The sequence below is a fragment of the Salvia splendens genome, chromosome 9 (assembly GCF_004379255.2).
Source record: "Salvia splendens isolate huo1 chromosome 9, SspV2, whole genome shotgun sequence".
In the NCBI taxonomy this organism is placed as follows: Eukaryota; Viridiplantae; Streptophyta; class Magnoliopsida; order Lamiales; family Lamiaceae; genus Salvia; species Salvia splendens.
Window position 1 is genome coordinate 25828125 of NC_056040.1, and position 13499 is coordinate 25841623.

The 13499-nt window shown below is 40.1% G+C and overlaps 1 protein-coding gene across 1 annotated transcript; it reads right to left on the bottom strand.

Moving 5' to 3' along the window:
* Nucleotides 1–8775: 8775 nt before the first annotated feature.
* Nucleotides 8776–11425, bottom strand: LOC121746453 (peptidyl-prolyl cis-trans isomerase CYP28, chloroplastic-like). The gene is made up of 2 exons (XM_042140293.1): nt 10741–11425; nt 8776–9236 (listed from the first exon to the last, which is right to left on the bottom strand). Exons 1-2 carry the CDS (start codon nt 11408–11410, stop codon nt 9028–9030), a joined length of 879 nt encoding a protein of 292 aa, XP_041996227.1. The 5' UTR covers nt 11411–11425; the 3' UTR covers nt 8776–9027.
* Nucleotides 11426–13499: the final 2074 nt, after the last annotated feature.

Here is a 13499-nt window from a genome sequence, read left to right on the forward strand (position 1 = left end):
CTCTTCCTCACAAGCTTCAGTCTTCATATTTATCTCCTTCACTGCCCAATAGGCCTTATGTTTAATCCCGACAGGCAAAGGACACATCTTTCCAAACACCAATCTGTAGGGAAACATCCCGATAGGCGTCTTGTAAGCAGTCCGATAGGCCCAGAGAGAATCATCCAGACGCTTACTCCAGTCATTCCTTGATGGGTTCACTGTCTTTTCCAAAATGCTCTTGATTTCCATGTTGGATATATCTGCCTGGCCATTATATGTTGGTGGTATGGGGCGGATAATCTGTGATAAACTCCGTATTTCTTCATTAGTGCCTCGATCGTACGGTTGCAAAAGTGTGTCCCTTGATCTGAGATTACCGCCCTGGGTACCCCAAATCGGCTAAAGATATTATCTTTTAGAAACTTCGCGACTTCTTTTGACTCACATGTGCTTGTAGCTTTAGCTTCGATCCATTTCGAGACATAATCAACGGCCACTAAGATGTATGAATTCCCATAAGATGACGGAAATGGTCCCATGAAATCCATGCCCCATACGTCGAAAATTTCGCAGACCACTATGGGTACCTGTGACATCTCATCCTTGGCAGAGATTCCACCTGTCAGCTGGCAGCGGCTACACCTTTTACAGAACTCGTAGGAATCTTTGTGCAGATTTGGCCAATAAAAACCGCTGTCTAGGATTTTCCATGCTGTCTTTTTCGGGCCAAAATTACCTCCACAAGTAAGAGAATGGCAATGGATCAACACGTCCTCCAGGTCCCATTCTGTAATGCATTGTCGTATAACTTGATTTGTTCCCATTTTCCACAGGTAGGGATCATCCCAAAAGTAGTATTTAGCTTCACTTTAATCTTCAGCCTTTGAGCCCGAGTAACGTCTGCAGACGATGGTAACCGGTCACTAGGTAGTTTGCTAGGTCAGCAAACCACGGCTCAGCGTTCTTTCCTACTTCATTCACATATTCCGCTAGATTAGTTGGAACTTTTTCCTTTTCCAAATTGATCAAGTCAGCCGGTGCCAAGATACATTACAAGTTCTCTTCAGGAAAGGCATCCGGGATAGCCTCCTCATCCTCCCCTTGTGCTATCCTGCTCAAGTGATCTGCGACCTTGTTTTCCATTACTGTTTTGTCCTTTGCCTCCCAATTGAACTTCTGTAGCAATAATACCCAACGGATCAACCTGGGCTTAGACTCCTTCTTCGCCAATAGGTACTTAATCGCTGCATGGTCAGTACAATGACTTTTGACCCAAGCAGGTAAGGACGGAATTTCTTAAAAGAGTACACGATTGCTAGCATCTCCTTCTCGGTCGTATCATAGTTCTTCTGAGCTTGATTTAAAGTTTTCGAGGCATAGAATATCACATAGCTCTTTCCATCTATCCTCTGGCCCAAAACTGCTCCTACTGCAAAGTCGCTTGCATCACACATCACCTCGAAGGGGTGATTTCAGTCAGGTGCTCGTATAATCAGGGCAGCTATCAGCTTGTCCTTGAGCAACTGAAACGTTTCTTTGCATTTGTCATCAAACTCGAAATCTTTGTCATTTTTTAGAAGTGTTGTCAAAGGTTGCTCAATCTTAGCGAAATCCTTATAAACATTCTATAGAACCCGACATGACCAAGAAATCCTCTGTTCTCCTTCTAGTTAGTAGGGTTAGTAGTTTGGAGATTGTTTCTACCTTTGCCTTGTCAACTTGTATTCCCCTTTCCGATACCACATGACCCAGTACAATGCCCTCGGGTACCATGAAGTGGCATTTCTCAAAGTTCAGAACTAGATCATTTTCTTGGCATCTCTTTAGTACATGGATGACTGTGAAATCATCCATGAAGATTTCAATGCACTCCTCCAAGAGGTCCGGAATGGCATTCTCCTGTTAGCATATGTACCAAAAGGACAAGTGAAGTTAGTCTTATCCTGATCCTCTGGATCCACGTAAATCTGGAAGTACCCGTTGTACCCATCCAGGAAGCAGAAGTATTGTTTCCTTGCCAACCGCTCAAGCATCTGATAGATGAAAGGCAAAGGGAAATGATCTTTTCTGGTGGTCGTATTCATCTTCCTATAGTCAATGCACATTCGCCACCCAGTGACCAGTCGAGTAGGCACCAATTCATTCTTCTCATTTGTGACCACTTGGATTCCCGACTTCTTCGGCACCATGTGTACGAGACCGACCTGTGTACGAGACCGACCCATTCGCTATCTGGTATAGAGTAAATAATCCCCAAAGCCAATAGCATCGAGACTTCCTTTAGCACTTCCACTCTCATGTTTGGGTTTAGCTTACGTTGAGGATCTCTATGTGCCTTGGCACTTTCTTCCAATAGTATGTGGTGCATGCACAGGTCTGGGCTAATCCCCACCAAATCCGATAGAGTCCACCCGATAGCTTTCTTATTCATTCTCAACACTTCCATCAACACCTCCTCTTGTTCCTTAGTTAGCCCACTCTTGATAATCACATGCAATGTCTCATCTCTTCCCAAGTAAGCATACTTCAAACTATGGGGCAATGTCTTCAACTCCTTCTTGGGTGGGCTTGCTTCCAAAGGCAATGGATTCTTTTCCATGTTCTTCACATCCAGATCTCCCAGTTCCGGTAACCTTTCCAAACTGGACAGTTGGGCAGAGCCACTTAATCCAGCGAACCCCAATTTCTGGAAAAACTCAATCATTGCCTCATTCATCTCTTGATCAGTCAAGCCTTGCTTCAGAACCGCCTCGCACCACCCAGCGACTTCCTTCTCAACTGAATTGCTCAATTCCGATCCTTCAATCTGTTTCTGCAATAGTTCTGTCTCAAGATATTCTTGGACTAAAGGGGTAATTATATCCAAGGAATGTAGATTTTCAATAGCCATAGGCTTCCTCATGGCTTCGTCAATATTAAAGGTAAACTTATCCATGCGGTAGTCCAAGCAGATTGTGCCATCACACACACCAATGATGGTTTTGGTTATCCTAAAAAATGATCTTCCCAGTAATACACCAGTTGAATCCGCAGATTCAGATTCATTCATATGAATTACATGAAAATCTGCAGGGTTGAGAAAGTCATGTACCTTGATGATCATATTTTCCCGCACTCCCTCTGGACTAATGCAAGATCTATCGGCCAACTAGATTACCACTTTTGTCTCCACCAATCTGGCCCCAGTCAACCTCTTGTACACTAAAAATGGTAGCACATTGATCGAGGCTCCCAAGTCACACATTGCGTGTTCGATCCTTACATCTCCGATGACGATTGGTAGAGTGAACATCCCTGGGTCAGTTTGTTTAGAAGGTAGCTTCCTTTTCTGGATCACGGCAGAGACATTTTCACCAATCACGATCTTCCCATCAGCCTTAGCCTTCCTGGCTATAAAGTCCTTTATAAACCGGCTGAACGGGAGATGCTTTAGTGCTTGTAGAAAAGGAAAATTAATCTCTAGCTTACCAAAGATCTCCATGAAGTCTACCAGATCCTCTTTCTTCTTTCTCGCCTCCCCTCGGTAAGGGAACGGTTTCACTAGTTTGACTGGATCAATTGGGATTTCGTTGAAAGCTTTCCCTGCGTCTTCCTTTTTTTTCTCAACCATCTCCTCAGGTCGTCTGGGGCACTGGATTTCTCAGGTCGTCCAGAAAAATTTCTTCTTTCCTCACTGCTTCACCATTCCCTTGGACCAGCTTGCCTCTTTCTTCGTTTGCCTTCTGAGATAGTCCGATGTACTTTCTCCCAGACCTTAGAGTGATCTAACTAATGTTTGCCTTATCCGGCATCCTAACTGTAGGTGGGAGTTTTTCATCATTCCCACGCATCTCATTCAGCGTTGTGGTTATTTGAGACAGTTGCTTTGTCAGCATGTCCATGGATGCTTTCTGTTCTTGTTGAGCATCCTGCAGTCGGTGCACCACATCATTGTTAGCTTGCATGTTACCCTGAAAATGCTGCTGAGAGTTGAGCAGATCTCTGACTAAATCATCGATGTGCTTCGGATGCCTAAAGAACGATTGATTTTAACTCGACCCTTGATACAGACTAAATCCCGAACCTTGATAGTGGTTTGGTCCTGATCCTTGGTTAGAATTGAAATTCCCTTGTGGCCCCTGGTTGGCATTGTGGTTGTTACTCGGTCCTTGGTTCCCATGGTGCTGGTTCTGTGGGCCGGAACTACTTCTTTGGTATCCTATCTAGTGGGGGGGAACATATGAAACCCCTTCATTGTTCTGATTTATGTTCTGCAAATTCTGCTGGTTCCCCTGATTTCTTTTGTTCCAGTTGTTCGGCCCATCTTGATTCCTATTCTGCCACGGTGGTTGCGCCTCCGGTTGCTGCTGATAACTTGGTGGCTGCTGAGGTAGGGGATTCAGGTTTGCGTCAGTCCACCGAAAATTGGGGTGATCTCTCCATGGAGCATCCCTCTGCTTTCCAGGATTCCAACTACCATTTTGATTCCAGCTTCCTACCGCATTCACCTGAACCAGATACTTAACATTCCCAGTCAGACCATAGTAAGGGTAGATTTCCTCTGGCCCCGCCACTACTTTAGCTTTCTCAACAGGAGCGGCCTGGTTATTCTTCTCTAAGGCATTCAAGAGCGACTTCTCCAGTTTATCTATTCGGGCCTCCAATTTGTTCTTGTTTTGTAGTTCGTTTGCTGCATTTGTCGGCACCCGTTTGAGTATCGTTGTGCGCGGATTGTCATAGGTTTCTTGGCATTGATTAATCTTTCCACAATCTTCTTAGCCTCGTTCACCCGTAGTTTAGAAAAATCCCCACCACTTTGATTATTCGTGGTGGGGATTATTCGTGGTTGGAAAGAAATAGTCCAGGAATACAAATCTGAAATCAGCCCACGATCTGATGGAGTTAGGGGGCAACCTCATAAACCATGTATACGCCTCCCCTTTCAGTGCTAACGACAGAGCTCGCAGACGGTAGTCCTCCTCGCTTGATCCGTTTGGTCGCTTTTGTATCCCGCAGAGCTTGCAAAACTCGTGCAAGAATTCACAGGGGTTGTCATTCTTTCTCCAGTAGAAATGTGGCATGACCGCCAGCACATTATTCTTCACCTCAATTCCAGACTGCTCTGGAGTTACCACGATGGCCTGGGCTGGCTCGCCATTCAAATGAGCATTTAAAGATCCAATTTTGGGGTCATCATCCTGTATAGCAGCCATCATCATTGGTTTTTCCTCAGTAGAAAATTCCTCTTTGCACTCGGCCAGTGGGGCTTGATCTTCCTCACTTTCTGAACTCGAACGGGATGGCCCTGCTGTATTTAACCTTGATCTAGTGGTGATAGGGTTTCCTGCTGCCCTGATCCTCTAGTTAGACTCGGTGCCCCTCCAGTTACTAGGGCTATTCCAGCATCCCAAATTTGAGCCTCTGCTCATAAACTGTAAAGAAAAAGAAATAAAAAATCAAAACTATATACACCAAGATATCTCAAACACATGCATATAAAACGCCATTCATTCCCCGGCAACGGCGTCATTTGAAACTTGGCTCTCTTTCTACTGTTTCTAGTTTACGCAATATGATATAGAAAATAAACGCAAATTGATCAAGACGACGTTGGTCAATTGATCCAGAATAGGGAGCTGCTTTCAAAGAACCTTAACCGATGATACTATTATATAGTAAAGGGAAGTGAGGGTCGAATCCCACAGAGATGAAGGTGTTTTGGCATATGTTGTTTACATTTTGGGATGGCTGTTGCCACGCTTTATAGTGGGTTAGGTTTTAACTACTGGACTGAACTACTTAAATTGACTCCTATCTAACTGATCAACTTAAACTAGACTATTCTTAAAGTGACTGACCTATTGCTACTTCCAACTGATCAAATGAACTCAATAAAGTAGGAGGTAGACTGCAGAAACAGAAAGTTAACAGGACCACTGACTTAATAAATGCGTTGGCAAATAAAGCTGAAACAAATGCAAAAGGTGGCAGACACTGCTACACTAACTAACTACGATCGTCTTCTTCCTTAAACAACAAAGATAAACGCATAATTAAACGTCATTTCTTATCAAAAACAGATCATATAGCGTAAAACAGAAATCAACCAATCAGCACTAGATCCATGCAATTTAACTGAATTATAAACAGATCAAACAGTAACTATCCTAGTTCATGCAAGCTGACAAACGTAAACTCGGTCCGACGTAAATCTAACTCAGAACAGCTAAATCTAAGAAATAGAGCAATGATCAGAACACTACTTACTTAGATCTAAGCAATCAAACGACAATCAAACGTAACTAAACATGAACAAAACATAATCAGACTTCGAAACTCTAGATCTAACCAAACATCCAACGGCAAACTTCATTGCACCAAGGATTTCCAAGAAATTCAGTAGAGATTTAACAACAAACAAACTTGCAGTAGATATTTAACTAAGAAAAACTAAAAAATTAACAATAAATTCAAACGTGTATCCCAAAAACAAAATGAAAACAAGATGAACAACTGTATCAACTCTTTGGAGCTTAGAAAAACATCAAACGAATAGTTGTTTTCTTCTAAACTAAGCTCTCTCCTCCCAAGTAAGGAAGAAGAGAGTGTTGCTGCGGTAGAACTTTAATCTTCGTTGCTATCTAACCTCCTTGCTCCATCACTGCTGCTCACTACGTGGTGTGTAAGTGAAAAGATGAATTTTCCTCCTGATTCCATATGATCCGAGGCGAGAGATGATGATTTCTTCTTAATTTCTTCCCCTATTTATAGGACGGCTTCAGCACCAATCCCTAGGGAAAAGTCTTCATGATTTGGCATTAATACCCTTGCAGAAGAAGACAACTCCTCTTTCTCTCTCATCTGACTCATCCTTTTGCAGCTCCATTGTAATTGGATCCTCTTTATCAAGTTGCACGGCTGCTTGGCATGGTTATTTCATTTTCGCTCTCTTCATCAGTTTATTCCATTTCTGGGTCATTTTTTGTCTTCTGCGTCCCCTTGATCAAGGTACACCACCACTTCATTGTTTTTCATTCCTGCACACTTAAACTTCCACTATTTCTAACATTAATTTTCCAAATCAATATGTTAACCACCATTAAACTGTGCATGAAACGAGTCTTATCATCCCTCCATCCACAAAAAAAGTCTTATTTGTGGACGACAAGAGTTTTAATGAAAAATTGGTAAAGTAAGAGAGAAGAACAAAAAATAGGTAAAGTAAGAGAGATTATAGAAAAAGTAAGTAAAGTAAGGAAGATGGGAGAAAAAGTGGAAAAAGTATGAGAGAGAAACTTTTCATTTTTAAAAAATTATACTATTTCTTGTGGACATCCCAAAGGCAAAATGAGACTATTTTTCATGAACGGGGGGAGTATAATTGTCTCACGATCAACAACAAGAGCAAAATAGTCCATTTCACACCAATTGGTTTATATCCTTTTGCCACCAACCTTGCTTTATACCTTCGCAATTCTCCATTAACATTTTTCTTTGTTTTAAATGCCCATTTCACACCAATTGGTTTTCGCCTTTTTGTCAGCATTGTCAACGAAATAGTATCATTTTTCTCATTCACATTAATTTCTTCATCCATTGCAATCTTCCATTTCATGTCTAGCACAACATCTACATAAGCCACAGGATCAGTATCTACATAGAAACAAATAGGATTCACATTTCCTCAATGGCTTCATCGACTTCTTTAGTAGCTTCATATAAATCACTCAGATTGCCCATTCTTCTTGTCCTTTGGACCTGGATATGATTCAGGTGACTTTGGTTCTTCGATGTTATGTGCATTTTCTGGCTGAACGTGTATATTTTCTTATGATCCTAGCTCCATGTTTGATCTTCTTCAAACACAACATCATTACTTATGATCACTTTCATCGTGAGTGAGTTATACAATTTATAACCTATTACTCGATCACCTTATCCCACGATGATAAAATTTTCACCTTTGTCATCAAACTTGATTCTTCTAGCTTCAGGAATTTTTGGCACAAGCAACGCTAATTACTCCATCGTCCTAAGGTAGATATCATATTTGGGTGATGACACCGGAATTTAGGAGATGTTTTTTCTGTATTAAGTGAAGAGAGAGAATATATTTTTATAGTATGCTAATGTAAGAAAGATTTTATTTTTCAAAAAATGAAATGTAACATCATTCGTGGAAAAATAAAAAAGAAAGTGTTGACATCTACCTTGGGACGGATGGAGTATTAGATAAAGGGGAGTGATTAATGCCTAACCACATCTTAATGCATAACTAGAGACCAAATCTCAACCATTAGATAGAAAAATGGAAGGAGTATATTAGATGGATTTTGAAAATACGAAGTTCACTATAATGGTGTTTTGGTTCACTCTGTGTTTTCAAATTCGTGTTATGAACTAAAACACCTTTATAAGTGGCAAACTAAAATGTCCTTATAGTGAATCCCATGTTTTTTCAAATCCGGTTATATATTTTCATTGGGATAAAAAATAATGTCTTGGTCATCAAATAAGCAACCAACGGTATTTCAATCGATGTTCATCAGAAGCAAGAGAATGGCACAAAAATTTCCTAGTCAGCCACGCAATGACATAGAACTCAATTTTTCATGGAAGGTCAAAGCACACTGAGATAAAAATTGAGCTTATACACCGAAGAGCAATTTGCAGACAACTTTACTAAGGCGGGTAGTTTATAGACACCTGCTGCTTTTTGAAGTCAGTTTCGAGTTGCAAATTAAGAAGAGATGTTGAAGAATAAATTTGTAGTAATTCTGAAGAAGTTAAATGTTGCAAGACTCTTCAACTACATGCATCAAATGTAGAACTTGAAAATTTTAGAATGAATAGGGATTCATCCAATATGTTTAACATGTACTCATTTGGAGTATATATAATATGCCTTGAATCCTTCTCAGATTATCCTTTACTCTACATAGTACATATAAAAAACCAACAGAAAGAGGGAGCTAGAGGGATACTATACATCTGGAGCAGTGTAAATAATTTTATTTGGATAAGTTCACTCAATCACAAATGAAGTAGATAGAGAGAGATGTAATTTCAAGGAAGACTAGGGGAAAGGGTAGGTTTTGCAACTTTGATAACACCGCAATCGCTAATATAGAGCGTCTTAAGAGGTCTGTTCCATATTGCACGAGCACTCTTAGCTCTTCCATCTCCCAGAAACTCTGCCAAATCGTTGTACTGTCGGATTCTTTCACCGGGTATATATGTCGGAATCGATGCTATAGTCCTCACAACATCCAATCCTGCACCATGTGTTATACCATATCACTTTTCCTATCACTTGCATCCATATCAACACTACTTTACTTCTATGTCGAAACTACTACTTCGTGTAGTACTAGTTCTATTTTACTCTAAGCTGGAAGCTAGCTCTAATCTCGCCAATATTACATTTATAACTACGACCTAACTTGATGATTATAGATCATAACCTCAAGACCTTCCACACCTTCATATCATTTCACAGCAAATATGTACTCCATCGGTCTCCCATTATGTGTCTCAGTTTTTCATTTTGATTTGTACCATATTAATTATCTCATTTCATTTTTATAGTGTAACATTCCACTAACTCAATCTCAATCACATTTTATTATAAAACTAATATACTCCCTCTGTCCCATTGAAGATGATTCACTTTCCTTTTTAGTTTGTCTCAACCAAGATGACTCATTCTAAAAATGGAAACACCTTTTATCTATACTTTATTCCTTCTCTCTTACTTTACTCTCTCCGCTTAATACACAAAATAAAGCTGCATAAAATCTCGTGCCACCCAAGGAATGGGTCATCTTCCTTGGAACGGAGGAAGTATAAAAGTACAGTCTACATTCCACTAACTTTTTCAACTCACTTTCTATTACTCCTCCGTGTGCCATTAAATGTTACTTTCTCTGTATGCCATTAAATGTTACTCCCTCCGTCCCAACTTACTTGAGTCGTATTCTATTATGGGTTGTCCCCAAGTTACTTGAGTCATTTCTCTATTTGGCTAAAAACAAAACATTTAATCACACTTACTTTATTCTTTCTTACTTTACATTCTCTCATCTTTCTTACTTTATTCTCTTTTCTACTTTATTTAACTCACTAAACACAACTTTCTTAAATCTCGTGTTAAAATGAAACGCCTCAAGTAACGCAGGACGGAGGGAGTAGTACATTTTTCTTTTTTCGTTCGTCTGCCAATAAATGTCTCATTTCACTATGTTTGGTAAGTGGACCAAACATTTCACTAACTCATTCTACTCAAATTTTATTACTCCCTCCGCCCCACAATAGGAATCACATTTGGTGTGGGCTCGAATTTTAATAAATGTAAAGAATAGTGGATTGAAAATGTTAGTGGAATATATATGTGGTCCACTTTTTTATATTGGTTTTATAATAAAATGTGAGTAAAGTGAGTTAGTGGAATGTGAGACCTACTTATTATTTATGGTAAAAGTGAAATGTGAATGACAAATCGAAATGAAAATATGTGACTCTTATTGTGGGACGGAAGGAGTAAAAAACTAATATATAAAAGTAGGTCTCATATTCTACTAACTATTTTACTCACTTACTTTATTAAGTCAAACAATTTCTTAAAACCTGTGCCGATCAAATATGTGATATTTAATCGTAAATGAAGGAAGTACTATATTTTTAAAAATCCGTGTCTGTCTTTTTGGACAAATTAATTCCAATTTCATGGCACCAAAGTTAAATTAATATATATATAGTAAAATGTAGGCAGCATCTAACCTTCAAGCACGGACCCAAACACAATATTGTTGCTATCAAGCTGCGGGCAAGGGCCGGGCCCAGTGGTGATCAAGAACTCCACATTATGGTAATTCGGGCTGAGCTTCAAGTCATCGTCGTCGTCGTTTTCCGACAAGCACAACGACACCACGCCGGGCCTGGAGTGCTCGAGCACAAACGCCTTTGAATCAACGGTCTCGGTGTTCCTAACCAGGCCCACGGGCGGCCTAACATCTCCTTTGTCTCTGCGGCCCTGGCGGCCCGCCACGAAGAACTGGCCGGGCAACAGTTTCTGGACCAAAGTGCCCTTGTAGGTGGAGCCACAAGAGCCGGTGCACATGGACTTGAAGTTGGCGACGGTGATGGGGACGACGTTGCCGTAGAGGCCGAGCACGACTCGGCCGAGCGGCTCGGGCTCAGCGCAGAGGGAGAGGTCGGACTCGCCGAGGGTGCGGTTGAGGAAGTAGGAGGGGCAGATGCTGAAGTCGAGGAATACTCGGTCGGTGACGGTGGTGTCGGGGGGAGGGGGAGCGGCGGAGGTGGTTAGGGGGGTAAGGAGGGGGAGGGTGGCGGAGAGGAAGAGGAGGGAGCGGCGGTTGAGGGGGAGGGTGTGAGGGTGGTGGTGGTGGGGTGGTGAGATGGGATTTCGTGGGAGATTGAAAGTGGCCATGGGAATTGGTGGTGCATGGTGGAGATGGAGGGAAGGAAGATAGTGTGGTTATGATGTGGGATGCTTGGATACCACATACACTAGATTGATTTTGGGTGTGGGGTACACAATTGTATGATTTTCACTGTTTTTGCTTTAATAACATTAATTCTATATGAACTTTATGCTATGGAAACTATTTTCATCCTAGTCCGTCCTTTGAAAATAGAATTTTTTTTAAATTTCTATTTTAGAAAGTGGACCTCACAATCTACTAATACTATTTCCACTCATTTTTCTCTTCCACTCTTCTACTTTAACAATTATGCATTAAAATTCGTGTTATTTCAAAAGTTTTTAATTTTTAAAGACGATGGTAGTAATAAAATATGATGAGTGAGATAAAAATTAGTAGAATGTAGATTTCATAACAAAAGTACTAGTAAAAAACAAATACTAGAACATTTATTAATTAGTGGGCGAACGAAAACGGCAAAATGAAACGATTATTGGTGGACGAAGGAAGTATGATACGAGTGTATTATTATGTTTCGATATTTTAGGGATTTGCCATATCTTTTCCATATTATTCTTTCATATTATTCATTCAAGAAATAACAAATTATATTTTTCCTTTTACGCGTTTAGCATGTTATTTCTATCTCAATTATTGGTTAATCGACGGATTTGCTTCTGCGACTTCCTTTCTTTGTTCTGGGTTCTTAATAAGGGATTTATCCTTAACAAATTATTAGTATTTCTATATATAAGTACAAGAAAAGAGTCGATTTTCTTTAATTTTAAACCCGTGTCATCATCTAGTCTAAACCCCTATGATACGCATAAAAATATAAAAGTATGTAGTAGAGTAGTATAATTTTTTATTATTATTGCGAAATTTTTTTATCAATCAATGTACACAAGATACTTAATTTGTGATTCCACATTGATTGGAGCACATAAAAAAATATATAGTCTTAGATAGTAAAATACACTAAAATGTGGTTGATTATACAATTTAAATGAAATGTGACAATAAGGCAGGGTAATTTGGGTAAATTATAGGATTTGGAAACTAGACAAACATCAACCATTGATCTATTCTACCTATTGTGAAGACATGGGTGTTGGAATTCCATTGTATAGACAAAGAGCAGTGGTTCTGTTAAGAGGTGACTTCTCTTAACGGATTTCCAGTACCAAGAAACTAGTTCCGCCGATTTCCCAAGCGCCCAAAGTGTTTGGGTCGGCGGTTGGTTCACGGATTGAAGCTGATCGCGAGAGCAAATCTCGTCGGCAGCAAGAGAGAGTTAGGGTTTCCTTGATATGCCAATAATTGGGCCAAAAAAATGATTTCATTAATTAAGCAAGATTAATGAAATTGCACTACTTATAATTCTAAGGACCCTAGGGACCTAACCTAACATTCGGGAAAGAACCAACTAAGAAAACCCGAAAGGAGCTTATAAAACGCTCGACCCAAAACATAGTTTAAATATGTAAAAATAACATAAGGAAATAAAAAAAAAGATTACAAGATAAGGAAATAATTACGCGCTATTAGTGCCATAATTTGCGAACTTCATTGGCTACTTGATCTTATCTCTTGGACGCAGTATTCTCTTCGTCGTTCCCTCGTGTAGCCTCCCTTGCAGCGTCGACGGTCTCTCCGCGCTTGGTGTCGACGCTTCCTCTTCATCTCCTGTGGCGCAGCGGGTGTGCCTGTGCTAGCCGTATCAGGTTCCGTGGCTGCGCCTTCTTCACCATTCTAGCATTCCTGTGATGAAAACATGTATTTCCTGTAAAAATCATGGATTAAATATGCCCGGTCAATGGTTTTGACCAAAGAATAAATGTGACGAGACATTTAATTTTGTGAAATTAAATGATATAGCGTCGATCTACATTTTACGTAGATAAATGTAGTATATTCACTTTCTCAAATCCGATTTCCGGTGAGTGAGAAATAGTGGATTAAAGTTGGGCATAATTAGCTTTTAATTAAAGCTTGGAGCATGTGCTTAGGGAATAATTAACTAGTGTTAATTATCCCACATTGGAAGATTAATACATCTTTAATGTGTTTAAATTAAGTGACTTTATGTTACTT

Bases quoted from the DNA above. Each gene is read 5' to 3' on its own strand.
- LOC121746453 (XM_042140293.1), bottom strand. From the start codon at position 11,410: ATGGCCACTTTCAATCTCCCACGAAATCCCATCTCACCACCCCACCAC. The intron at 9,237-10,740 runs GTTAGATGCTGC...CACATGGTGCAG, and splicing joins GTTTGGGTCCGTGCTTGAAG to GATTGGATGTTGTGAGGACT.